The following is a 25,677-nucleotide window of genomic DNA, read 5'->3' as shown; positions in this document are numbered from 1 at the left end:
CGAGCCATTCCAGATCGAATGATACCGAATGATTGCATACATGCCGAGCAAGGTGCCTCTGGCAACAATCTGGTCCCAAAATTGGAGCTCTCCAAAGCACGTGCCCTCATTATTGTCGAGATTTCTTATCATATAATGTACTCCCGCACTTCACGGGCCAACGGCACGCTCAACGGCATTCATTTTTACGCCGCGAAAAACACGCTGTGTGAAAAACAATTGAAGAAATTTTAATGCCATCAAAGAATTTGTGTAGAGCTAGATGCGAGAGATTCCCCGTTTTATTCGGTCGTAAAAGTATAACACACAGACACAGGCCGGGAAAGAGTTTGGAGATTTCGAGGTAATCAAATTGCTTGCATATCCACAAACATTTCCAAAAAACCCCAAGGCGTCCAGGCCAGGCTGAAGCGGTAAACCGCATTTATTTCCCGCCCAGACAAGCACCAAAAAACCCCCAAAAAAACCCAATGCCGATCGTAAATATGGTACCGAATGCCACGGTTTTCCTTCGCGTGTGTGTCTGCTTTGCCAGTTGTTGATGCTGCAGTAAAATAAAACTTTCAAGAATAGTATCCCCGCGGAATGCAAAATGGGCCGGTATCCAGTATTTTCTTTACCAACAAACATTTGCCACCCTACACGGCAGCAGCCATAAGCAGCAGCCGAACGAGGCAACATTAATTTTACCTACAGCTTTCTTTTGCCTGCCCCAACATGCTGCTCCGTGCCAAGGGAGTAATGTTTGATTGACTTCTAAGTGTAGCAGTGAAGTAGCTCACCGTTGTCCGGGACGGTACAACACAAGCATGATGAGCGCAGTATATGGTCCGTCTTTGGGAAGAATTTCGCAAGACATCTTGCTCGCATAAGATGTCCATGATACAACCCGGGACAGGGCACGGTATCTGCACCTGTACGGTTGTGCAAGTTTGTGTCTGTATATTTTGGCGGTGAAGATTCAACAGAAATAAACTCCGACTGAAGTGTTGAGGGATTGAGGGCCGTCCGATGCACGTATTTGCCAGCGAGCGTGAGTGTCCGTGAAGGGTAAAGAAGGAAAACAAAACGTCAGCCAAGTGTACAAAGAGACTTCACGTTCTACAATGATGGAAATGTAGAATCGAAAGTGGAAAATTCTAAGTGGATTAAATAATGTTATGCTTCAGGTGGCATTGTACAAGTTGGATGGTTTTCTGGGAATTTGTTTTATGACGTGATGAAAATTTATTAAATTCGGATTAGAGCTTGCTTTAAAACAATTCGTTGAAAATGAATTCTTCTGTAAACAAAACTGCTAGAATAACGTTTCTTGGTAACATTAAAACGTGTGGCTCATTCCATAAATTCGATCAATACTTTTACAGCCATACTCAACACATGTGTAATAAATGAAAATGTATCGTGCATGTTCGATCTCGATCCCGACACAATGCAGTTTCATCAATATTGTAAAAATAGTAACGCGTTGCCTTCCACTAGCGAGTTGAACAAAAGCGTCCGCGATACCGTCACACAACGTAAACGGTCTACATCCATTAATTATGCTCGAAGCAATCATGCGACTAATTATCAAGCCCAACCAAAAACCGATCCCCACCACCGGTGGACACCAAGGCGCGGACGAGCAGGGATGAATACATTCATTATCGGAGAAAACGCCCCAACAGCAGTGGAGTATGTATTTGACTATGTGCTCATCAATACCCTCCATTAGAACTTTTATATGCCTATCGGTGTAACACCAACGCGATGCTCGCTAAATTTGCAAATGGTCGCATCAGCCGGGAAACTGGAACCAGTCAACCATTAATTGTCCCCGACACCTGGTGACGCACCCAGGCAAACGCCTCCGGAAAAGGGGTGCGTCGCCTTAGCGCCTTGTATGAACCCGCACCATACATGCACCGAAAACAGCGCTGGTCTGGGGTTCCGGTGTTTAAATTATAACAGTTTTTAAGGCGGAAAAAAAAGGAAAAATCATCACTGGACTGAAAATTGGACGTGGTGAGCACTGGCTGTCTGCGAGGAAAAACTCATTCACTACGAGCAACTCATTTCAAAACGGGATGTGCTAAAGTCAAGAGCACCACGGTATTGTGTGGGCATACGTATGTCCTACTCAGGGACCGAGTAATTCCGAGCTAAAGCGGAGAGCGTGGTCGATGCTCCAGAATACATAACAAGCACCACTACAAAGCAAAGCCCCATTGACATTGACATTAATGCTACTGAAGCATCGCACGATAGTGTTTCCCGTTCAAATGGGGGCGGGAGGACCCTTTCGTTCGGGACCGACGATTCACCAGAGTACACTCGACCTGAAAGCCTGAAATTTCGCCTCCAAAATTACACTATACCGACCCCGGTGCTTGCTAATAAGTGCGACCACAAACCGCAATGGGAAAGCTTGGTATCCGTCTCGGCAAGACGATATCATTGGCGTTTAACCACACCTTCCACACCCAGTGTTTAGTAATTCATTCACTTAATTGTAAATACAGCACGATCCCCCAAGATGTTGCCCGTTTTACGCAATCAATCAACTTTACGAGTGAAAGACTTGCTGTGAGGGAACTGTTTGTTATCTTGTCACGCATACACATGTTTGGTCCGTAGAAGGAGGCAACCCTGAAATATCTGCCAACCCTATTGAGGCCGTCGTATCTGACCTTTTCCGGCTTTCAACGGGCACAAGCTTGCGGGCGGAAATATCCTTCACAAATAACCGGTTTGATTATGCATCTCTATCAAACACATGTTTCACGTGATGACTACATCGACGCACGACACGAACCGCGGAGATTGAAGATGTCTGGACGGGAAATAGACGGGACGTCGAGACGAGATGGAAAAAGCCAACTTCAGCAAAGCAAAGCTACTTCCCTCGCTAATCATGTTAGCATTCAACCGCAGTCAGTAAGTACTCGGGGTTGGATTAGTGCATTAATTTGGCACATGATAGAATCTATCATGCTCCCGGCATTGGAAGCAGCTTACCTTCCCGGTATGAAGCCAATCTTCACCGATAGCTTCCGACGATCTTTAGAATGGTGACGAACCGAGCACGATAAAAGCAACCTCACCAATCCGAACTACCAAATGAGCGGATTGAGCCGTTGCGCGTTATCCGTCAGCCGCATCAATCCGGTCGCTGGTTTTTTTGGTTCCGTCAGTACCGTATTTATAAACTCGATTAAAAACGTGAAGCCTTTCGCGTTTTCGCTGACAACAGTCATCGATATCTCGCTCGCTCGAGCAAGCCCACTTATCGCTCTCGAAGATACCAGACCCCCTCCGCTGCTTCGTCTCTCACCATCTTCAGGTATCAACACTCGGTCCCTACGGTTCGCTCGATTTCGTTGGATAACGACGATGCCCCGGACGCCCTCGTGACATCGATTCAATTACGTCAATTGGGTGAAAGGAGAGTTTTGATTCGTGTCTCGTCTCGTTAAGATGGGCTCGATAGCGCGCGAACCTCGCGGGAGATACTGACGTCGGCGATTGACGCTGTGGACCAAACCACGCCACAAAGCCACACGCGTATAATGATGCCAATTATTTTTATCGCAATTGTATCCGAAAGTGCGATAGCGATCCTACTTCTGTGTGCCGTTTTGTAGGGCTTGTCGATCAGGAAGGCAGCTAACACTAACACAACAGTCGAACGACAGTTTCTGTTTGTCTGACTGCCCTTCACCGGTCCAAGTCGCACGACCGGAAGTGCGCGCACGATGCAATCGATGACGCTTTGAAGACCTCAATAATGGCTTTTTTTTTCTCCCCAGAGACGACCCTACGACGGCGGGCAGATAAAAGAGTACTCAGTGCTTGGTTTACTTGGACTGTAAACCACACACACACATTGAGCTGTGGTTCCTGTAGCGATCCCAAATTCCAGCATCCATATAAATAAACTATTCCAAAAGGTTTGTGGCGAAGTTTGAAACTTCGAACTTGTGTAGCATCGTTTATCTTTGCTTGCAAAGATGAGAATGTTGCTGTGTTCTTGGGAGGGTAGAAATGATGTTAGACTTTCCATCTGGAAGGTGGAAACCGATACGACCGCTATTCACCGTAAACAAGGCGTTGATCGTTTCCGCCCGTGTCCGTTCGCTAGACGGAGAAGGTTTTAGTCACCGCCATCATTCACCGTCGTTGTGGCGCGCTCCAAAAATAGACACATTGCCACACGCCACATGAATCTTCGGATGGATCAGCGAGACGTGCACAGTTTGCGTGCGTTTTCGTCGATTCGAGCGCATTAATTGCACGGTGACAATTGATGTGTGACTAACGCTCAAGACATGCCGCCACCGGTGCACGATCGGGGCATGCGAGAATTGAATATTTAAATAAAACAACCAGCCGCCCAACCCGGCGTGCATGGGTGGGCTCAAAGGAGGTGATCACACACGCATGGAAAGTGGTGTAGGTTTTCGCATGGCACCCCTTTTGCGTACCCGTCGATAAGGAAACGCACGATGAGCCACTCTTACGCCATATTGTCCATGGTCATGGCCTCGTTTTCGGAGCCCGCGCTTCTCACGATCGTGCTGTTTCGGTGACAAACTATTCTTATCATGGAACACAGCAACACAACACGGAAGGCATGCAAATTGGCATGTTCTGTGCTGCGCAAAATAGACTGCACGATCGACAATGTTCGCGATCGTAGCTTGAACAACAACAAAAAAAGCTCTGCAACAGCGCGAGCGCACGAGTGTTTGTTTGATGTGGCCTTCTTAGCAGCAAATGATGCAATTGTTCATTGACTCACCAACAATATGTTCTTTCGCTTAAAGGACCCATTAATAGTGACTCACCTAAAAGCAAAAGAAAAGATAAAAAAAAACTACCATTAGTATGCACAATTAAGTACAGTTAAAGTAATGTTATTATTGCAAACTTTTTACACTCAACCCTGATCAGGCACAGGAAACAATAATCCAATCAGACACATCGTAATATTACGAAGTATCATTATCTTTCGAAAGCATGCCACAGTACACAGTGCACACTGCTTGAGTGTCTTATCAACGGTTGCCAAATTAAAATGAACTTTAAATAATTTCTAATTCGCGAAAAAAAAACATCCCTCAAACACTGCCGGAACCTTGTGCATCCTACATTTGACCAAATTTTCCTTGGAATCCTCCACCCATAATACCCTCATTATCCGGCGATCAAAAAAGCATTATGGCGCGTTCCGTCACAACAACTCTCTACTTCATTTGTTCGGATAGATTTTAAACTTTCTAATACACACCATCACCCGATAATGGGAGGCGCAATTAGTCTAATCACGAGCGGCAGCAACAACAACAACAACATTCAGCCACCGCGCGGCAAAGAGCCTCTCATCAACACGGTTTTGCAATTTCAATTTGTCGTTCGTTCGTTGATGCTGCCCGATGCTGCTGGTGGTCTCGCGTACTTCCTTTATGCAGTTGGAGCCCCGTCTTCAGGCAGGCGGTGCCGTCCAATGCTTGTAACGTAGGAATCTCACTTTAAATTATTCTTCACGTATAAGCGAGCTTCAACGGGACACGCATTGATGGGGAAGATTCCTTTGAAAAGTTGCTTGTTGCACACGGTAGTGGCAGCCGGTATATGAACCAATAATGCCCAGCAATCGCCGCAGCTTCGTTATGCGAGCCGCATGGCGCATGTTTAATTGACGAATTGAGAAAGCTATGATACTGGTAGCGGAATTTTGGAATCTTCTTGGAGCACGGGCGAGTTATGCTGGGTGTATGCCCAACACAGTGACTATCATTGTGTTGAGTGTTGGCCACTGCTCTTCATCTCTTTTTGTGACAACACGAGCAGAAACCCTTCCAATGATGGCAGGAAACGTCGGTTAGCGCTTACTTTGAATTGAATGATTAAGGTTGCTGCTGGTCTGGGCTGCCTTTGTATCATGCGGACTCTCAAGCCAAGCCTGAACTCAACAAAATTGTAAAGAAATGAGTGGACACAAGAACATGTTAAATTGACCTAGCTATTTGCTGTACGCGGTAAAAAGAAGTGGGGAGCCTTCAGTGCCCTCAAAACGTTGAAGAATCAAGACAAGAAATACAGAGCGAGCGCACACGCTTGTGGAAATCAAGCTGGAAAGGCACTCTCTCCGCAATTCATCCTGTGGTTTGGGGAAAACGTGAAGAGGTGAAGCAAAAAACGGCTTGGAGTGGGCAAAAAAATACACACGCACATGTGCGTACAGGAAACTATCAAAAAAACCGGTTCCCACGAACTATGTAGTCCAATAGCCCCATTCCAGATAAGCGGCCGTCGTTCGGATAAATTTAAGCGGTACGCGAAAAACTTCTGGCCACGTTTACAGCTCGCTTACAACATCGAGGTCTCTGTTTTTTTTTCTTAACACATTCCTAACTAGGCCTAGGCTATGGGAGAAACTAAGAAAAAAGTTGAATCGTTATCATAACGCAGCACGAATCGTATTCTTGAAGGTTGAGTGAGAGCTTGTGGTGACAAAAATACGACCAGACCGGTACGCCTTGACCTATGACATCATGGCACAATTTTTCGTACCGCGGGCTGCGATGCTGAGATCACGAAACTGTTCATAAGCATCAATAAAAAGGTTCCCCAAACAACGGCTTACTGGAACGATCCGGCACCAAAAACATCGCCGAAACCAACAACACCCGTATAAGCGAGCTTAGGAGTGATTCATTGGGAATATATTTGCCAGGTTATGACTTTTACTGTGTTTGTCTTTTCTTTACGAATGTTCATATCTCGCTCGTAAACTAGCTTCTGTGACAGGCGCGATACTGCGCAGCTAGACTAACCCGATTGTCTCCATTGATCGCCACCACCGTGAAGAGCTTCCCCCTGAAGTACATCAACATCAAGCCCCGAGCCAAGTCGCATTCCACAATTCCTGCCTCGCAATTGCACAACAACTAATTGGAACGAATCAGCTTGTCCCGAGCAGTTGGGTCGAACGATTTTTATGAGCAAACAAAACAAAAAATGGCACGATCAACCACAGAGAGAGAGATGCATCACCCCGATAACCTCCTCTTCTATGTGTACACTGAATGTGGGATGGCTTTGAAGCGGGTTGATAACATTGTGGCTGTCAGTTGGACGAAGCTCACGCCAGAGGAAGCAAGCACCACGGCGATCGGGCCAATGCGCCAACTCATCTCATTCGGCACGGATGATGTCACATCTCGCGCACGCAGAGTAGGTTGATGATTTTATTGGTGGCCACCACGCCAAACGGATGTATGTTTGTGTGGGGGGTGGGTTACTCACACATATACTCCTCATCAAATGGCAACAGTGCACAAGCACTGGGCGACGATGATAATGCAATTTAATATTCAACCCCTCAGCACCTTGCGGAGCGTATCGACACACACAAGCGAACGAAACACCCCCTTTTGCTTCATGTGGGCTGGTTTTTGTGTTTGTAAACACTGACCCAAACACCTCTCCCCGCGCACTGTTGACACTGTTTTTTTCCCTCGGTCAGATAAAGCCACAAACCCTAGTGGTTCCGGTGCTGGTGCAAATCCAACGTTCATCCGGTTTTGAGGTTTTCGCTGGTATCGTTTAGGCCAGGTTCGACCGGTTGGCCGTTGAGCACACCCATTTGGTGGGGATGGTTGATTTTACAAAAATTACAAACGGCTACACCCAATGCCGGGAAGCAGAAAGGTTATTGCTTAGCGACGGGATGGTGTTCTCTACCGACCGTACCGTACTAAATCACGCTCTCTTGCTCCGTATTCAAGGCTGCAGAAACATAGCATATGTTGAGCATTGTTCGGGACTCCAAAAGTAAGCTGATTTTCTTCCGGCAATCCTTCGTAACCCAAGCGATCGATATTTCTATCTCTCCCTTATTTTCCTTTAATCAAACACACTTCGTGTACGGACTGTATAAACTGTTCCCCGACTAAGCTCACCTAGGAGTAGCACAACAAACCCTTCGCTAATCTGTTTTTTTGGGTTAGGGGAGGGTTGGCAAAAAAAGCATCACCTTTCCCCGAAAATACAACGATCATCCCGTTGGTAAAGCGCACGATAATGTAAAGGTCACTCACATCAAAGACACTTTCGTGTTGGCTTTACGCAACGGCAAACCCGGTAACTGTGCGAAACCGACGAAACTTTCGCACAAAACTTTTAATTGAATCCAACACCAAGCGTCCAACCCCACCATGTAGCCAGCCAAATCCCCAAACACCCAGCATATTGCTAGAACAAGGTGAAATAATCCAAACCGGTGGTTCCAAGGAGAACCGGAGCATGGGCCCAAAATACTACATAGTCCGATCCGTCCCGTGCACGAGCACACATTTGCCGAACACGCAATAAATAAAACATTCAAGGTAATTTCAGCAAGACACAGGGCAGCAAGTTTTCGAGTGAGGTGAGATGCTCTTGAACGGCAACAATATTGCACTACACGACCATATTTCTCTTACAACTATGTGAAGTGAAGTTTTATTTGTTTCCATTTTCTGCCATGTTAGTGTGGTTAGCCGAATTGTGTGTCTTTTTGGTGTTTTGTGAGGATCAAAATGGACTTGTGGTCAGTGTTTCATATACCTTTTCTGGCAATAAGTTAGACGACCTCCGAGAAACTCCAGCATGAAGTCTTCTGTTTGCAGAGACACCCATCATGTGACAATTTAAAGTTGTCTGATCATATTAACGTCAACGAGAATTTATTTCTCCCCAAACAATTACGACCGTTTGGTAGTTCGTCTACATGGGAAATCAAATTAAAAACTGTATCAAATCGGTTCCCAAATGATACACATGGCGGTATTCGACGAAGACACCAACCACCGAGAGCCAGCTTGTCCTCAAGAAAATAAAGCTGAAGCAACGTCTATCTTACCGTTGGTAACATGATTAGAAAACTTCTTTTACTTCGTAGAATATCTCCATGAATGGAGAATAAAATTCACATGACCTGCTCGCAGGCAAACATACTGGAATGCTCCATCTGATACTGCTAGGGCAGTAACCTACACGGCAAAAGCAGTGGGTTGCTCTTGTTGGCAAGCTCTTTGCCCTTTACACTGTAGGCGTAAGTATGGAATGGTAATAAAATGAACGAACCAGCTTTTCATCATGTTGTTCTGTAAATCACAACCATTGCTTCGTGTACCATCCATCTTGATTACAAAAAAGCTCATCCTTTGTCACAAGAAAATGGGAATTAAACTACGAGACAGATATCTTATCAAACGATGAACCCAAAACAAACACTCAGTTTTGAAACGAATCCTTGGGGTTCTAACGCACCGGAAAGGGACCAACCAGCCGACCAGACAAAATCTCAATTTAAAAGCATTCACAATCGACCGTAAAGGGACGATTAATTGGGCCTTTCGCTTTGCAGCTCGGCTTTCCGCAAATCAGCACCGACAGCACCGACTATAAATGGCAAATAATAGAACGACCTTTTGTCGTGCAGCCGGATGAAAGAGCGCGTCACCATTTCCATCCGGAAGCCACGATATTGGATGTGACAATGAACCAATTCAAACGCCCAGCATCCGTTTTCGCGGGTACGATCTCACAGATACATAGCCACCACATCCGGGGCCTCGGGAATGGTATAAACCTTCTCCGGTTCGCTTTGTGCATTACGTTTTTAACGTCCTTCACGGTGTCCTTTCGGATGGGACAGATGTTGAATTTTTGGTGTCGACAAGAGGAGGAAAAAACGATCTTCCAATGCCCGACACCCTACACGAACTTGGGCGCTTCTTCGAAAGACTTTTCAGAAACAGGATTGTCGCGGTATGGAAGATGCTGGCCGGGGAGGAAAGAAAAAAACACCACGTCTTGTAAACTGGAGTTAGCCCGCAGGCAACTTTACGCTGTATAACCTATGTACACACATAAATATCCAGTGAGCGAACCGACCGTGTTCCTGCAACCAGCTGGTGCCGGGACACAGATTTCTTCGGGTCGTTTCTCGTTTGTACCATTCTTCTGCTCCAGCATCACATACCACATATGCAGCACGCGTGCGTGTGTGAAGCAGAACTTTGATTTCGTTAGGTAAATTGTCTTGGAAAGTAAACTCTCCATCAGGACATAAAACCTTAAAAACCTTCCCGGTGTGGTGTGCTGGGAGCAACTTTACCGGGCGCGATGACATCAAGTTTCACATCATGCTGCTACCAGCGAAAGCAGGGACACACAAAAAGGCACAATAGCGTAAGCCCGCTGAAAAACGTCACTGCCAGATACTTTTAGCTCGGAAAATGCCAAAACTTCGGACACATAAATACACATATATGCATACGAGAATTCTCATACAAAATTTACGCTCCGCAACATAAGGCGCTTACGGGTTCACGTTCAGCACGGGAACTAAAGATTATGTCCATGAAAATACACACTCGTCCGTCCACCGCTTTCGCATGGGAAAGCAAATTTTTATACATTTATCTTACTCCCGGGACCGTTTGCTTATCAGTACGTCGGTTGCATGCTAGAGACCTAGCCCGTGTTCCGGGCGTGATGCTGATGCTTAAAATAGCACCCACTACACAACTTAGCAGCATCTTAGCGCCATAATGAGAATTAATTTGTTTATGCGCTCGATTGTTTTTATCCACAAGTTACGCTCCTTCGCTCGTACCATCTATGACCAGCTTCGCAACTGCGTACGGCCGACGACAGTAATAAGAAACGGAAAGATGAGAAAAAAATCGCACGCAAAAGGACAACAAATGCAAGTTAGTTTGTTTGCTTCCATTTTTGTCTAGCGCCAAGCGATGAGGCACAACACGGTGGAACGGTTGCGTACGGGTGCAGCAGAACAGGGAATGCAATTTGTTTTGCCAGCACCACAAAGTAGAAACGTTGCCTCGCTTCACCAGGGTGCGCGCGTAGGTTGTCACTTGTGTGTGCGCGCGCGCCCTTGGCGACCACATTTTGCACTTTGTACGCGCTTGGGCGTTGGAATGCACCGATTGAACAGCTGCCAGCCGCGCTGCCAGTGCAGCAACTCCACATGCGCCCGAAATGGAGCACTTGCCGTGGTACCATTCGATGATAGCGATATCAAAAGTGGAGTGATGTCAAGGTGGTACGGGTGAGGTGAAGGTGACACGTGGGAATGTCAAATTACTGTTACTTGATAAATGATCCCATTTGTGCAAGGCTCTGTGTATGCTGGTGGAGTTCCGGATCGTATCAGCGTACACCTGCAACGTTTATATCTTAACCTGTGTTTTCATGGACATTTGCATACTTTTACTTTAAAAGCATATCATTAAAACACTTGAATATCCAACCTGATACTTCAATGTCTTTTGAAGCTAGCAGGCCACTTCGCTTAAAGGCAACAGGGTATCGCAATTTTTCAAGCAACAATTTCATTTCAACACAAGACAAAACATCAATTAATAAACACACAATTTATTCCAAACCCCCAGAAACTCCCTTGAGCTGGTTTGGGCTTTCGAATCAATGCTCCCCGGCCTGGCTACTCCTCCCTCCAAAAAAGTAAATAGATGTGAATCGCATTTATCCGACGTAGAATCGTAAACATCTTAACAAATCTTGCCTCTCCTTTCACTCGGCACAGCAGCTTAAAAATCAATTAGTACGATCATCGCTTTTGCATCTTGGCGGACAGACAGAGCGAGAGCGTTAGTAGTGTGAATGATTTATAAACTCAATTTTCGAAAAACCTCCCGAACCGGATCCCGGGGATCCGTCGTCCTTCAGACGACCCGGATTCCGGGACGGAAAATCAAACAATCAGTCTCTCGGCTTTGCGCCTTAATGAAAACCATTTTTTGCCCTACGACCCACCACAAGCTGATCGTCGGCTAACGTGCGCGATTGGGATGGGAGGAAAAGGAATTTCTTCGGCTCGGGCATGCAGCTTCGTGTCCATTACTCTTTTCACACCGCGCCGCAAAAAGCAAGAGGCAACGATGAGAGATTATTAACATTGAAATGATTTATCTGGCTGGTTGTGGAAGCGTTTCCCTAGTCGAAAATGTGGTCCTTGAGTGTGAGGTAACCTTGGAACTAAAAAGAACAATTTTGAATTATTTTTTGTAAGCATTTTGCACCAACTTTGAGAAGTAATTTTGACGCAAAACCACAAACCTTATTTAAAACTTCCTTCGGTATGGCAAATCTACGTTAAACACTTTCAACTTTACGTCCAACTTTTTGGCCTCCTTCCCTGTTGCCCAAAGAAAGTTGCAATTTCCGCACTTAAACTGGGCAACGTGTTCGCCACCTGTGTGCGAGAGTGCGTCCGCTTCAATGATTATTAACTTTTCACCGTCGAACGATTCTGCCTGGGCACATCCTGTTTCCGGAGTACCGGATGCTCTCTTACTGTTGCTGCTGCTGCTGCTGCTGCTGGTAAATAGCCACAAATCATTCTTCGTCGCGCACTCAATCAATGAATGGTGGCGGCACCGAAGTTTCTGTTCTGTTTGCCCATCTCTGCGTCCTGTTCGGTTGTTGGCACGCGATGTAAATTCGATTTGGCACAGTTGTTTGGTACTTGCAGTCATGTCGCACACGGCCAGCCGCAACAACGCCGCTCGGTGATGACGGGGTACAGTCGAGCATGGTAAATATTTGTATCGACCGCCCGAGGGCGGCAACGGCAGTAGTACAAGCATTTCTCTATGTGCCCTACGAAAATACACACTGTTGCACATACCCACTACGGCCACATTATGCAAGGAAGGGAAATGTTGGGGGGAAAGCGTATTTGAATTTTGTGCCAGTACGCGCATAAATCGTATGACACTTCGGCATCGTTTCACATGAAACATGGTTTCGATCTTGCGATGTGAAAAGCCGATGAAAATTTCTTCACGCAGAAGGAAGTCGGCGTACGAATTTCAACCCGCGCCCGTGGCTAGTGTGGTGAAAGAAAACCATTCCATCACCCGACACAGACACATAAGATTATCGCAACGAAAAAAAAAAATCCAATCAACTTAGTCTGAAACCGGAAGCTACATTATAACACACAATAATGTCGGAGGAAAGAAAGTTGCTGTTTAAATATTAAATTATCCTTCTCGCGTCCTTACTGGTACGTGCAATTTAGAACGGCGCTTCATTTCACTCCAGAATGACGGAAAGTACCACGTACCACCGGAAGACACGTTTCACGGTTTCTATCCCTCTATACGATGGCCGCAAAACCCACCGAGATTGTTGCCCGGTGCTGAACCGTGCCATTCCGGGCGGAAATAAATTTCATACAGGGTATGTGCCCGATATGTCGTCCTGCGTTTATGTCGAGCTTCGCGTGAAATAATTAGATTCCGGTCACAAACACTCGTGGGATTTTCACGCGGTGGCTGCACTAGGTCGCTAGCGTCCCGATCGAGGACGAAAGGTTCTATGTGACGAATGGTGCTCCGTTCTGCAACACTAGACACCGATGGCCTAAGGTCAGCGTCAGAGACAGTGCGTCGTGCAGAAAAAAAAAATGGCCAGCAAAAAGAGGCTTTTGTCGGGCCATTCGACGCGTTGTTGTGCTATCGATTTTCTCATCCCCCTCCCCGTTTTTTTGCCCGGGCTGGTTCGGTTTGCATTTCCCTGGCCACAACACACCATCGACCCGTTCACGGCAGACCGTCTGTCTCATCGGATGTTTCATTCGGCATTCGGACATTGAACACTGGCTGCACCAGCCAAAAGCAAGTGCAGCAGACGTAACAGTAACGTTTCGAGCGCTGGCAGAACGTCCAACAGAAGAAGCTCAGCTTCGGCCGGGAGAGCTTTGTCATTGCAAATGCCGAAAATAAACCTTCACGGACAGACGGGTACACTATCGTCGGAAAGAGACATGAAAACTGAGCCCTACGCGGAAGTGTCCATGCGCCCTTGGAGCTTGAAATCCGCCAACGGGGAACTTAAACCCTACACGGAACACAGACACCCTTTTTGGGGAGGGTGGGTTAGCACATAGTTTAAAATCAGCTTTACGATTTGGTGGTGCGGCCGAAACAACTTTGCAGCGGAAAAAGAAAAGCAACAGCGATAAACGTGAAGTCGCTCGCTCGTAATGCCGGGCGTCGTCGGTGTGCATATGATGGACGGGAAGGGCCCACAATCCCGTTACACCCGTCGAAGCACATTAATTCAATTAGTGACGGTTCTGCAGCGATACGGGAACGGAAGCTATCCGGTTGGGGGCCGTACGAATGTGTAGTACGCCTCTTTCTCCCGTGCTTCTCAACATGGACTACGAAAACTACGCCAAACCGTGTTGATTGTGTGGAGCGAACCAAAGGGGCAAAGTTTTGTCTGTCGCTGCTTAGCATAAAAAATTCCCCCTCTCCATCGGAATCCACCACTCAAGGTAGGGTTCGCGTGCGGATCACGTAAAGTTCACGCTTCAGGTGACGGACCACGGTGCGGGTGCTACGGAACCATATCGGTTTTACTCCAGGGGAAATACAGTGAGCGAGGCCAGTGAACTACACCACTACCCTCCCGAGGGAGCTCGAAGTGACGGGTGTAGCTTACGGCGAGTGTCTGCGAGTGATAAAAAATACTTTAACAGTGGTTGCCCAGAAAAAAAAAAACTTTGTAACTTTGCCTTTGGCTTGATACGACCAAGCCAGAAGTTCCTCGAAGAACTCCCTCTCCTTTAGGAAGCGTTTGATGTGCTTTTTTACTGCAAGTCGAAACAAAAAATGAACCAGATTGGGCCGACATTTTGGCTAGTTAGGAAGGAGAGCACAGTCACATTTCATCTTAGTCGTTTTTCTTTTTTGTTCCTTGGTGTATTTTTGTGTACTCGGAGAAATTTTAATAAAGGGTAGATAGAATATGCATTCCTAAACACTACGTAGCACACAATTTGAGCAGGATTACCTCTCGTTAGCACTGTGGCCAAAGTTATTCAAACTGGCAGGTAAATTCATTTTCTACCCTTCATACACGTCGTCAAACAACGCCTCCAACAAAAACTTATATCCTGAGCATCTCCACCAAAGCATATGGCCACAGACAGCTACCACAGACAGAGCTGCCCCTTTTTTCCTGTTTGCTTACCTAAGCAACTGGAACTTTACCAAAAACTACATCATTTCTTCCAACGTTTGTGTTGGGCTGCGCTACAGTTAAGCCTTAACCTTTACAACCTTCACATGCTCTGAGCTTAGAGTGCGAGCGAGAGAGAGACCGGGCCTACCCCAAAAAATGTTCTGATCGATCGTCCGGATTCGATACCAGAAGGTAGACAGTAATGCCGTCCGTTCCACTTGGACGCTATCCAGCACGAAAAAGGGACGCTCGTTGTGGTTAGTTCAGGCCGGGTAAGCGCCAGATGTTGTGCGGTTCGATGGGCTCCATGGCTTTACGGGTGAAAGCACGACCAAAACAAAACGCACATTATCGTTTGTTTTTATTTGTGTCGATTGAGTTCGGGAGGAATTCATCAGAAGCCCCCTTGCCAGCATCGATTGAGGATGATCCGGCATTCTTCGGTCAACGGTATTAAAGGTATTGCGTTACCAGGATATGGGTGTCTGCTTTATGGGCGAGCTCATAAACTTGTTCGATTATATGTCTCATACTCATAAACCTTTACAAAGCTGTTTACCCTTTGCTTGCGGTGTTTTGAGCTGGTTGAGAAATGCTGACTGGCACCATGTACCAGACCGCCATTATTTGGAAGCAAACCATTCGTTGGAATTCCTTACCCTCTGTGCCTAACGCCATTGCATTTATTAGCACCAATAAACACATTATATAGTAAACATCCAGACAAAAAAAGAAAACTAAAACCCAACTTTCTGCTACTCCAAACGATACAAACACGTGAAAGAGTACGCAAATAAAAACATTCCATTTTTATCACAAATGTACACCGCACGCGGGGACATTTTCATGCCACAGAACACCATTTTGGGTAATTTTTTCGTCATAGCACCGTACATCCACTCAGCAAAACCAAACAGAGCGTTATCAAACCATACGCAATCCAATTCCAGATAGTGCAGCGTGCATTGTTGACACTGGCCAGAAGGAATGCATCCCGAATCTTGTGCACCACGAAACACCTGTGCCGGGGCGGGGAGTGGCTCATTCAAAACCGTCCCAAGCCATGCAAGCCAAAATTATCACCGAAAGTGGCCTGGCTCTCTCCGGTCTCTAGATTCCTTTACTTCTGCACTTGCTGCTACCGAGTGGATCATTATGGTTGTCGTTGTCGCATCACACCACCGGCATAACAATAGCCAACAGCGGACATAACGACATCTCGCCCAAAGCGAAACCGATGGGGAGAGGAATTTCGAGGATACGAGTGAGTCCTCCGCTCAACATTGAAAAGGGCTATCCGGTTCCATTTTCATCACACTATCTGTCCCGACCACACTTTTACCCGACCTCCCGACACTCCTGTCCCGACCTACAAACACACACACACACACACACTCTCACACGACCCTTAAAAATTACCTACACAGACCTGCTAACAAAAGAAGAAAAAACTCAGGATACACATTCTTCCGTATTGTGTTAGGAGATAAAGAAAAAGTTAACATTCCATTCCCAACTCCAAGTTGCTGTGGGCAGTTGAACGCTTTTCAAAACCCGACACTAATCATCACCGGACTCAACAAAGTTCACCGGGGAAAGTTCATTTTAGAGTTGTCCCTTCATTCGATGAGAACGTATCCGGGACACGGGATCTAAGAGTTTATTATGTCCGCGTTGAGGTAAGGATATGTGTGAAAACGTTACCTAAACTAACTAACTCCTATCACTAACACGCAATGTACAATGTCTTCTACGACGTCAAGATACTGTTCCCGTTCGATTCCGATTTTGAGGATTTATTGCTGCTTTAACAAAGACGCGACAGATGTCCCACACATGTGCACCCAAAACCCACCAAACCCTTCGCACCCATATCACAAGCTCTGATCGAGACGTGTACTGACGAAGAAGCACAGAAACCGCTTAAGACAGAGACTCACCAGAACATTGCGTTGGTTTTCCTTGTCCAACAGGAACTCCATGCTCTTGTGCGGTCTGCCGGGACCATCGGCCGTACCCGGCTGCCGGTGATGATGGTGATCCTTGATGCCATTCGATGGCCGCTGACCGCTGGGATCGTGCACCTGCAGTTGATGATGGCCGTGTGGCACACCGGACGATGTTTGCTGGTGCTGCTGCTGCTGGTGCTGTTGCTGCAGGTGATGATAACCCCGATAGTGTTGACCACCGCCGAGCTCCATCAGCGAACGGGTCTTGCCCGATATGATGGTCTCGTGCGTGTCCAGGTTGGTCTCGATGAGACCGATCTTCTGCTCACTGCCCATAATGCTGCCGCCGCGGTGCGCTAGACGTCCGTCCCCGCCCGCCCCGTAATAGTACTCGTCCTCGTCGCCGTATCCTTCGACGCTTAGCGTATCGGCACCACCGTGATACGAACCACCGTATGAACCGTTGGCCGCGTACTGATGCTGCGATGGGCTACGGCGCTGGTAGTAGGACGATGACATCGTGGCCGACGTCGCGGTCGAGTCGAGCTCGTCCTGTTCGGTTTCCCTCGGTGGCGTCGAGGATGCACGCTGCGCATGTGCGTGCTTTAGCGAGGCTGGAGAGGTGCTGGAACGCTTCGCACACACACCGACGACGCGCGGAGGTTGCTTCGGCAGCGGTGGCTTGGAGCTCAACACGTGGTTGCCTGTGCCGCCACGTAGCTGCTCGCCGGCCACGCCCGTCCCACTCTCCCCGTTCAGTGCGGTGCTCGAATCCGATCGGTAGTAACCTCCTGGCCGCGTCACCGCTATCTCACAGTCGTCCGGTTCGTCCTCCACACCGGTGAAACTGTCATCGACCGTCACACCGGCCGCACTGATCTGGCGCTGAAGGTAGGAGACCGGGAGCGGTTCGTCCGACCGGTGGTGGTTCTGTTTGCGGTGAGGATCCTTCAGCGGAATGTAGATAAAATCGGCCGATGCACTATCATTCCCCGAGCTCGATCCACCACGGCTACCAACCTTTGCGTTGATGTTGTTATTATTGTTTACCGCTGACGGTGCGGTAAAGCTTGATGATTCCTTCAGCATACCACCACCCGCACCCTTCTTTGATTTGTTGCGGAACGAAAACCGAAAGCCGGACGAAATGCGCGACAGGAAGGTTTTGCCCTTCTTTTCCGCTTTGCCATTTTTGAAGTTCTTTATCAGGCTGCTGTTGGTGGTGTACTGGGCGGGCAGTGTGGCCGCCGAACCGCTCTTTCCCTGCATACCCTGCACATTGTCACTACTGTTCACTAAACGCGTCTGCTCGCTAGCAATTAGGCTTCTGCTCGCCATTGCACCATTATTACTGTTGGAGCCACCATTTCTGCGCTCGTCTGCCACCAACACTACACTAGCACCATTTGTATCACTCATCATTCTGTTCCGGCTCGCTTGTCCGGCACTAGATAAATCACCGGCGTATGATAGATCACTAGAGGTCATCGCTAGACCTGCACCATTAGCACTGTGCAGCTGTAGCGACTCTGTACGATCGTTGGCAATCAGTGTGGTTGGATGCTGCACATAACCGTCCTCTGCACGGATCATCGCATATAGTTCACCTTCACTCTGTAACGAAAATAGAAAAAAAAAAACGAGTTCAGTTGCAGTTGCTGTGCGATGCTTTTAAGGCAATTGAAGGCTCCAAGAGTGTTTGAATAAATAATTGTTTTTGTTTTTTTTTCTGTCTCTACGTGCTTTAGGCTACGAGCAAAGCGCGATCATGCTTCGATCCGACCCGCGCCGTTCACTTACCGAACACAAAATAAAGGGACAGGCTGTGGATCGCGCGAGCATGTGTTGTGTCGGACCGATGCTGTCGAAACTGTCGGAAAATGATCGCGAGAGCGAGAGAGTGCCTACTCGCTCTATCGTATATTGTTTTCTACCTTCGAATTCACAAATGTTTTCTTGTTTCTCTTTCTGACTCACGGCCGATCACCCTCAACATTGAGAGGGAAAGAAAAGAGAGTTGTAATGCTCACAATTACATTTTTTCTCTCAGGTTACATTTCGCTCTCTTCATGTAATTTCGCTCATGTTTCAAAACGATCGTTTATGTCGACTACCTTGGCTGGGTAATACACTTTTGTCGACTTCCGATCATTAGACTATTAAAAACATATTTTTTTTTAAATTTTAATCAAAGAACAGTCTTCAAAATAAAAAAAAAATTTTTTGGATAAAAATCACATTAAAATTTTTTTTTTCCCATTTTCATCTTTAGCACCATAACTTCGAGAGATGGCTCCAATTTCTGACTTAACTTAACTTGATATTCGTTTATCAGTCCTACCATCAGGTGGATAAATTACCAATAAAATAGATGCACCCTCCACGATACCTACTTTACCTACCACACCGTGGACATTCCCTTTAAAAAGAAAGCAAACATGTACCCCGGTTAAGCAAATAAATACGTACCTTATTCTTGGCCTGCAAACCATTTGAGTAAAACCCTCGATCACTAAGCGTATGTTCCCGTTCTGGCACACCATTATTTCGTTGACTTCGTTCGTCTTCTGGTCGCGTGCCGGCAGGTAGTGGATTCGCATGCCGATCATCACCAGCAGCTGCTAGCCGACTGTTTTCCAACTGCAAATTCACATGATCCATATCGTCCGCTTCGAAATCATCCTCATCGATGTCAATCTCAAAGTCATGATTCGAAATGACGCTTCCATTATCGTCCGGCTCCAGATCAGAGCTGCCCGTGCTTTTCCATATAATTTCCGATACGATCGGACAGAAGCTGACACCTTTCGACAGGCCACAGCGCGAACTGGAAGCAGTCGCTAGTATGCTGCCAGTCGACCGGCAGGTCGATACATTCCGCAGCGAGTTGTGATGATCCGGTCGGCTGTCGTCCGTTCCCTCGCTGTCCGCAATCGTTCCGTGGTAGTAGTGCAAGTTCGGTGTACTTGCGACAAACTCACGCTTCACCGGAACTGGCACGTATCTGGGCAACGCAACACCACCATTAGTATGCAGATCACTCGTCGGACCGAGGCTAGTGGTGGAAGATTCCGTCGGATCGAAGGTACAACGCTCGAGGCTAGCCGCGTAACAGGTGACCAAATTGGTCGGGTCCTGATCGAAGGTTCTTCGGCGTGCTGTTCCCGCTGATTGGGGTGGTGGTGTTACAACGGTTGTCACTGGATTCACCACTGTTAGCTTGGGCGGAACTGCTGGACTTCCCGTGCTTTGCTGTGGAAGGTGTGGGTTAGTTTTGATCTGCGTTCGACGAGGCGGAGCTTGCGGTGGTGTGATAGTGCCGAGGGTGGCATGTGTTCGCGCACTACCGGAAGCATTCGCCGAAGAGCGCTGTTCGTGCAGGAAGGCCGCGATTGGTTCGTACGCCGCTGCCTGATCGTTGATGATGGACAGATTGCGGTCAAAGTGTGCCGACATCTCCTCCAGCAGCGAGTGGTACACGCTCTTCTCGTCTCGATCTACCGGGAAAATGCTGCTTTCCTCATCGTCCGCTAGTTCTTCCTCGACCACCACGCCCACGTCCATCTTCTCCGGCAGTGGGCCTCGCTGGTGATGGTCCATTGGCACCGTTAGCAGGGTCGTTCGTGGGACAGTCGTGTGTGATGTGCGGCTTCCTCCACCACCTAGCCGTGTGCCGCTGCTCGTACGGAACGTGTTACGGCTCAGATAGTACTCATGCCCCCGTCGGCCACCGTACACCGGGTCGTCCTCCTCCTCGTCACTGTAGTTGAGGGCGGTGAGGTTTGCGTAACTGGCGCGAATGTTCTGTTTCGGGCGGGATGGACTACTGGTGCAGCTTCCCGTTTGGAACGTTACCGTTTTGGTACACTTGACCGGTGCGGTGGTGTACGGTCGCTGCTGCTGTGGATGCTGTAGATCGTACAGATTAAAGTTCTTGCTAGCGACGGACTCGCCACAAGCACCGGCGTAACCGTAACCGTGTCGGAGGAATTCACTGGACGCACTATCACTGTCAAAGGAACCGTGTCGCGATCGGTTCGAAGGTGCACCACCGTACAGGTTCAAACACTCGGGTACGCTGGACACGGCGAAACTGATCGGATCGTACAGTCCGACCGTGCCCGATGATGCCGACGGAGTCCGTTCATCGTTTTGTCGCCGCCGGTGTCGTCGCTGTCGATCCACCGCCGCCCCTACAAGCAGATCGGGTGCACTAAGGGACAGTAACGGTCGCAATCGGGTACGACCGACCGGTGTGCTATTTTTAATCTCCGAATCCGCCGAAGACGACGCCATCGATGTCACCGTACGTGGGGTGAACTCCACACCCTGCTGCTGCTGCTGACGCGATTCGCCCAACGTCCGTTGTTTACACGAACTGCCAGCGTGCTCTATTTTTGTACCATTATTAATATTCGTCCACAGTTGCGCCTGTTTGGGCGCATGCTGCCGATCAATTGTTGCCGGTGTTAGTGAAGGGACGATGCAATTGGCATCCACGCTGCATCCATCGTCACTGTTCTTTTCCTGCTCATCGCTATCATCTTCCTCTTCTTCGTCCTCCTCCTCCTCCTCCTCCTCCTCCTCCTCCTCATCGACGTCACAAACCGTCGACAGGCGATTTTCGTGGTTCGTGGCCACGTGGCGCACTTCCATCGCGATACAGTCCAGGCTAAGCGGTTGCTGCTGCTCGTGTTGCTGTGTTGACGGAAACATCCCACCACCATTACCGCACACGAACGTTATGTTTTCGGCAGAACCAAAGTTGGTCAAGCTCTTGGAGCGGGCGCGCAGTCCACCACCACTATTCATACTGCCTCCACCGTGCTGCTGCAAATGATCACAATATCCACTATCCTCACTGAGGCTCTCAATCGAGTTTTTGTTGCGGGCCGAAATGCCCCGACCACTTGGCCGCTGTCGTTCAGAGCAGCGACTCGAATGACAACGAACAGTAGCGCTCAGTAGTTCCTCCTCGGTGTCACCAGTGTCTTCCGGTGTCGTTGTACCACCGCCAATGCCACGATCAGCCTCCACCAATCGATCTTCAACGGCACCCACACGGTTATCGGTATACCGGAAGCCACTGCTACTGCTGCTGTTGCTGCTCGTGCTCGTGCTCGCGTTACTGCTACTGTCCGGACCGCTGCAGCTGCCGGTACTGCTCACACTGGAAGACGTCGAGTAGAGCTCCGAGTCGCTGATGTTGAGTGCCGTCTGAGCGATACTCTTCTGGATGAGGTTCGATGTCGTTAGCAAATTGCTGCCAGCCGGTCCACCATTGATGGCGGTTGCCACCGATTTTCCCCGGGCTGTGTCACCACCATGATACCCGCCCGGACTGGTGGCCGTATTCGGTTCGGTTGTGTAGAGCGACGGCGATGAACCGGACAGTGGATGCTGGTTCACCGATGTCTCATTCTGTAGCTGCCGTTCCAACGATTCAAACTGGATCAGCGACGAGGAGCGGCTTAGGGACGCGTACGAGAGACTATCCGAGTCGGTAAATAGATCATGTCCAATCTCATCGAATCGCAACCTAAGCGCCATTACGCGGCACAATGGGAAGAGGAAGAGACAGAGAGACGGAAATTGAAAATTAGCAATGGACGTATGTTGAATAGGCGATGTGATCGAGAGGGTGGTTTGATTGAGGAGTTGATCGAATTGATCATCTATCATCTCGAATTCGTTAACGAGATCGGTTCTGCCTACCGATACCACTCGATGGATGGATACAACCGAACGGCTGAAACTTCTGTAATAAACTGTCTGGCACTTGGAGTTGGACGTCGAAAGGAACCAAAATCTTCGATCCGATACTTCAACCAAACGCGCGCGCTTGTGTGTGTGTACGTTTCTTAATGCCCTACCCTTAACCTTAACAACACAACCGCCAACGTGCAAATAATTAAAATATCGACCGACAGCGATTAACCAGATCCAGATCCAAAACACTCACGTTAGCACCTTCACGTGCCGGCTTTCCGCGACTGACGGTGCGCGCGTCTTGCGCTATCTAAGCGAGCACAGTGCGCGTAACCGACACGGCGCACAGCAAACACATTTGGCGTCGTTGTCGCGAGCCGGTCGCCACCACCATTACACACAGCGAGTCAGAGTGGTTCCGATAGCTGCCACACTCAAACAACCACAACAACAACAAAAAAACCCACCCCAAACGAGCGGACCTACAACGTCCTACCCCTTCGAAGTCAGGGAGCAAACGCAACCAAACTCTTCACAAGTGATCAATCGAGGCAAACCGGGGATCACATGTGCTACACGCCCCAAGTGGATGGAACTTGGACATTTTGACGGCGACTCGGCGGCTCTGGAGCGCTTCGTTCGTTTCCCATGATACGTACGTGATGTTGCCGATGATGCTGCTCGCTCATCGGCGGTTGATGTAAACAACGGCCGTAATGTGGCCGTTTCCCTCCCACCTGGTGCGGCCTCTTCTGTGGCCTCGATTGACCGAAATGAAAACAACCACCGTTTCCCGAAAAATATACTTTCGATTGCCAAATTACCTTTCGCCGCAAACCCTCGTGTTGGCGGCGTTCGACGGTTGCACAAAGCAGGGAACGCACGTTGTTCACGGATTGTGACGCGTGTGTTACATTCTCTTTCACGCGGGTTTCCCCCTGTTGGCACGCTATGCCGAAATTGAGGCAGTAAGACGTGAGTGGGAGACTGAGAGCAGCAAAAAGCGCAACGCACGGAAGCATGGTCCAATTACACCGCCATTTTTTACGGGCCTGAAAGGGATACGTTCGTGCGGGCGCAATGTTTTTGAGTCGCACACCGTGGAACGCGCCACCAAACAAATGGCTTTTTATACATACAATGGCGATCTTTGTCGTTGGAGATGTTGTGTGATCGTAGATGATCGGCATTCAACGGTACCACTGCTATTTGTAGCGTTGGACCTTCAAAATTAACCCACCCCGCGCTTCTAGTATCTCGACCGGGATCGGTATGTTCACGATCGGTTGGATTCTCTGTCTTTGTGTGCTACCGGTCTCCATTACAATTTCCAAGCTCGACTTCAAGTAATAAAACCAATTAGTCTATTCTAAGGAATAGTGCCTGAAGCCAACAAACTCTACTCCTGTTCAAGATCGGAGTTCGACCTCGGAGAGCTACTACTTCAACAAGCTTCGCCCCCTGCCATTCCGACATGCAAATCGCAACTTCGTACGAGCTCTTTGTGGACGCTGCTGTTGATTCACGCGTTCGTTAAGATCTGCCGACGTTAATAGTCCCATCTGTACCCGACTATATGTCATCGGATGAGTCGGCACTCCACGTACCGAGTGTCATTAGCAATGGATTTGGTGTCGAGAGTCGGTACCCCTTTCTATTGCCCTCTGATCTTGGTATAGGATGTTTTCTAAACTGTCAACTACATCACTGGAGCTCGCATTTGCTCTCCTTTCGTTCGTTTATGATCGCGCTGTGCCACAACGTTCGCCGTGCCAGAGTACGGTACACAGCTGGCAGGCTTTTGTTGTTATCATTCCTAAGGCGTAGTTGTTTAGTTATTTGCAAATTCACATACGCCACACATTCCTGACTGAGTAACTAGCTAAGAGCGCTGTAGTGTTGGTTGCATTGAGATCGCAGGCAACGCACGTAATTGCACGTGATTTGCATACACACTGCACCGCTGGTCGATGGTCGATTGAAAAAGCAGATGCCAACTGTTGTGCCCCGGGCGTGATGGGGGAGACCTATTCAACGATTTGTTGCCTTATTCCGAAACCCCAAAAATAACATCACAAGAATTTATGCGGGGGTAGTTCAAGCTCCCAACGAATGTTTCGAGAGGTTATTTCAAATGATTGGCCAGCCAAGTGGGAAAGCGATTTGTACACATTCCTTATAATTGGGGCTAGCCGATTAAGCCCCAAGACTGCTTTGCATCGCTGTCAATCGTCCCGAGGCATTAGTCAATTAAGAAGGTGACAGTGGTCAAAGGGAGCAAATTAGATAAGCAGCACGGCTCTAACGAGAACAGGCCGGGAGCGTATCAAATAGTAAAATTCTTGGGAGGCATGAAAGAACATTCCTTGTGGTCACAAGACAGCAAGCGCAACAAAACTGTGGGCAAACGAACCCGGCTCAATACATCGCTTAAGAAACGCGATGGGCACGACTACACCGACGACGCCGTGTCTGGTCGACGGGGCCTGCGATGCACATAAAACTCGCAATGGAAACGGGGGCATTACTGTCACATTGTCCGCAGTGCAACTTTAATAACCGTCGACAGTTGGCACCCTTCGCTCATTGCTCGCTTTGTGGCAGCCACACACTTTATCAAGCCGCTCAACACACATATGCGGCTGTCAGTCGTATATGCCCAGCGTAAATTCGCTTTACAGTTACACAGCTCCCGCGTACGGAATGTGCGGTGCGAATGTACTGCACAGGCCGGAATCACCGTAATCCGGGTTGGTCGCATAGTTTGATGGTTTCGACCTCCCTTTCGAGAACCCTTTGCCAAGGGCGTGCGGAAACGGTTAACGACCTGATTATGATTTTTAGCCCGAAAGAACAAATGTGTTGCATATGGTGGGGGTAAAAAAAAAACAGTGCCCGTCTGAAAAATGGTCGATTTTTACCGATTTCATTTAATCGTCAAGAGTGCTGCTACGGGGAAATTCAA

General features: G+C 48.2%; 2 protein-coding genes across 13 annotated transcripts in view; both read right to left on the bottom strand.

Annotated features, from left to right (window-relative positions):
• Window positions 1-25,677, bottom strand: part of LOC126564362 (zinc finger protein ZFP2) — a 505,414-nt gene that overhangs the window by 180,089 nt on the left and 299,648 nt on the right. The gene's annotated exons all lie outside the window — the stretch shown is intronic.
• The window catches only part of LOC126563730 (uncharacterized), a 94,867-nt gene that overhangs the window by 34,016 nt on the left and 35,174 nt on the right, over window positions 1-25,677 (bottom strand). For 6 of the 7 annotated variants that reach the window (XM_050220409.1, XM_050220410.1, XM_050220411.1 and 3 more), the window contains exons 4-5: window positions 19,473-22,542; window positions 16,995-18,617 (exon numbers count right to left, since the gene is read on the bottom strand). In XM_050220409.1, coding sequence (XP_050076366.1) covers window positions 16,995-18,617; window positions 19,473-22,542 — 4,693 coding nt within the window. Of the gene's footprint in view, window positions 1-16,994; window positions 18,618-18,803; window positions 18,852-19,472; window positions 22,543-25,677 lie in introns of those variants that run through there. The other variant, XM_050220416.1, reaches the window with a different exon arrangement.

This window comes from Anopheles maculipalpis, chromosome 3RL (genome assembly GCF_943734695.1).
Source record: "Anopheles maculipalpis chromosome 3RL, idAnoMacuDA_375_x, whole genome shotgun sequence".
Taxonomy (NCBI): domain Eukaryota; kingdom Metazoa; phylum Arthropoda; class Insecta; order Diptera; family Culicidae; genus Anopheles; species Anopheles maculipalpis.
The sequence above is the reverse complement of the archived record's forward strand: the minus strand, read 5'-3'. Positions and strand labels throughout refer to the sequence as shown.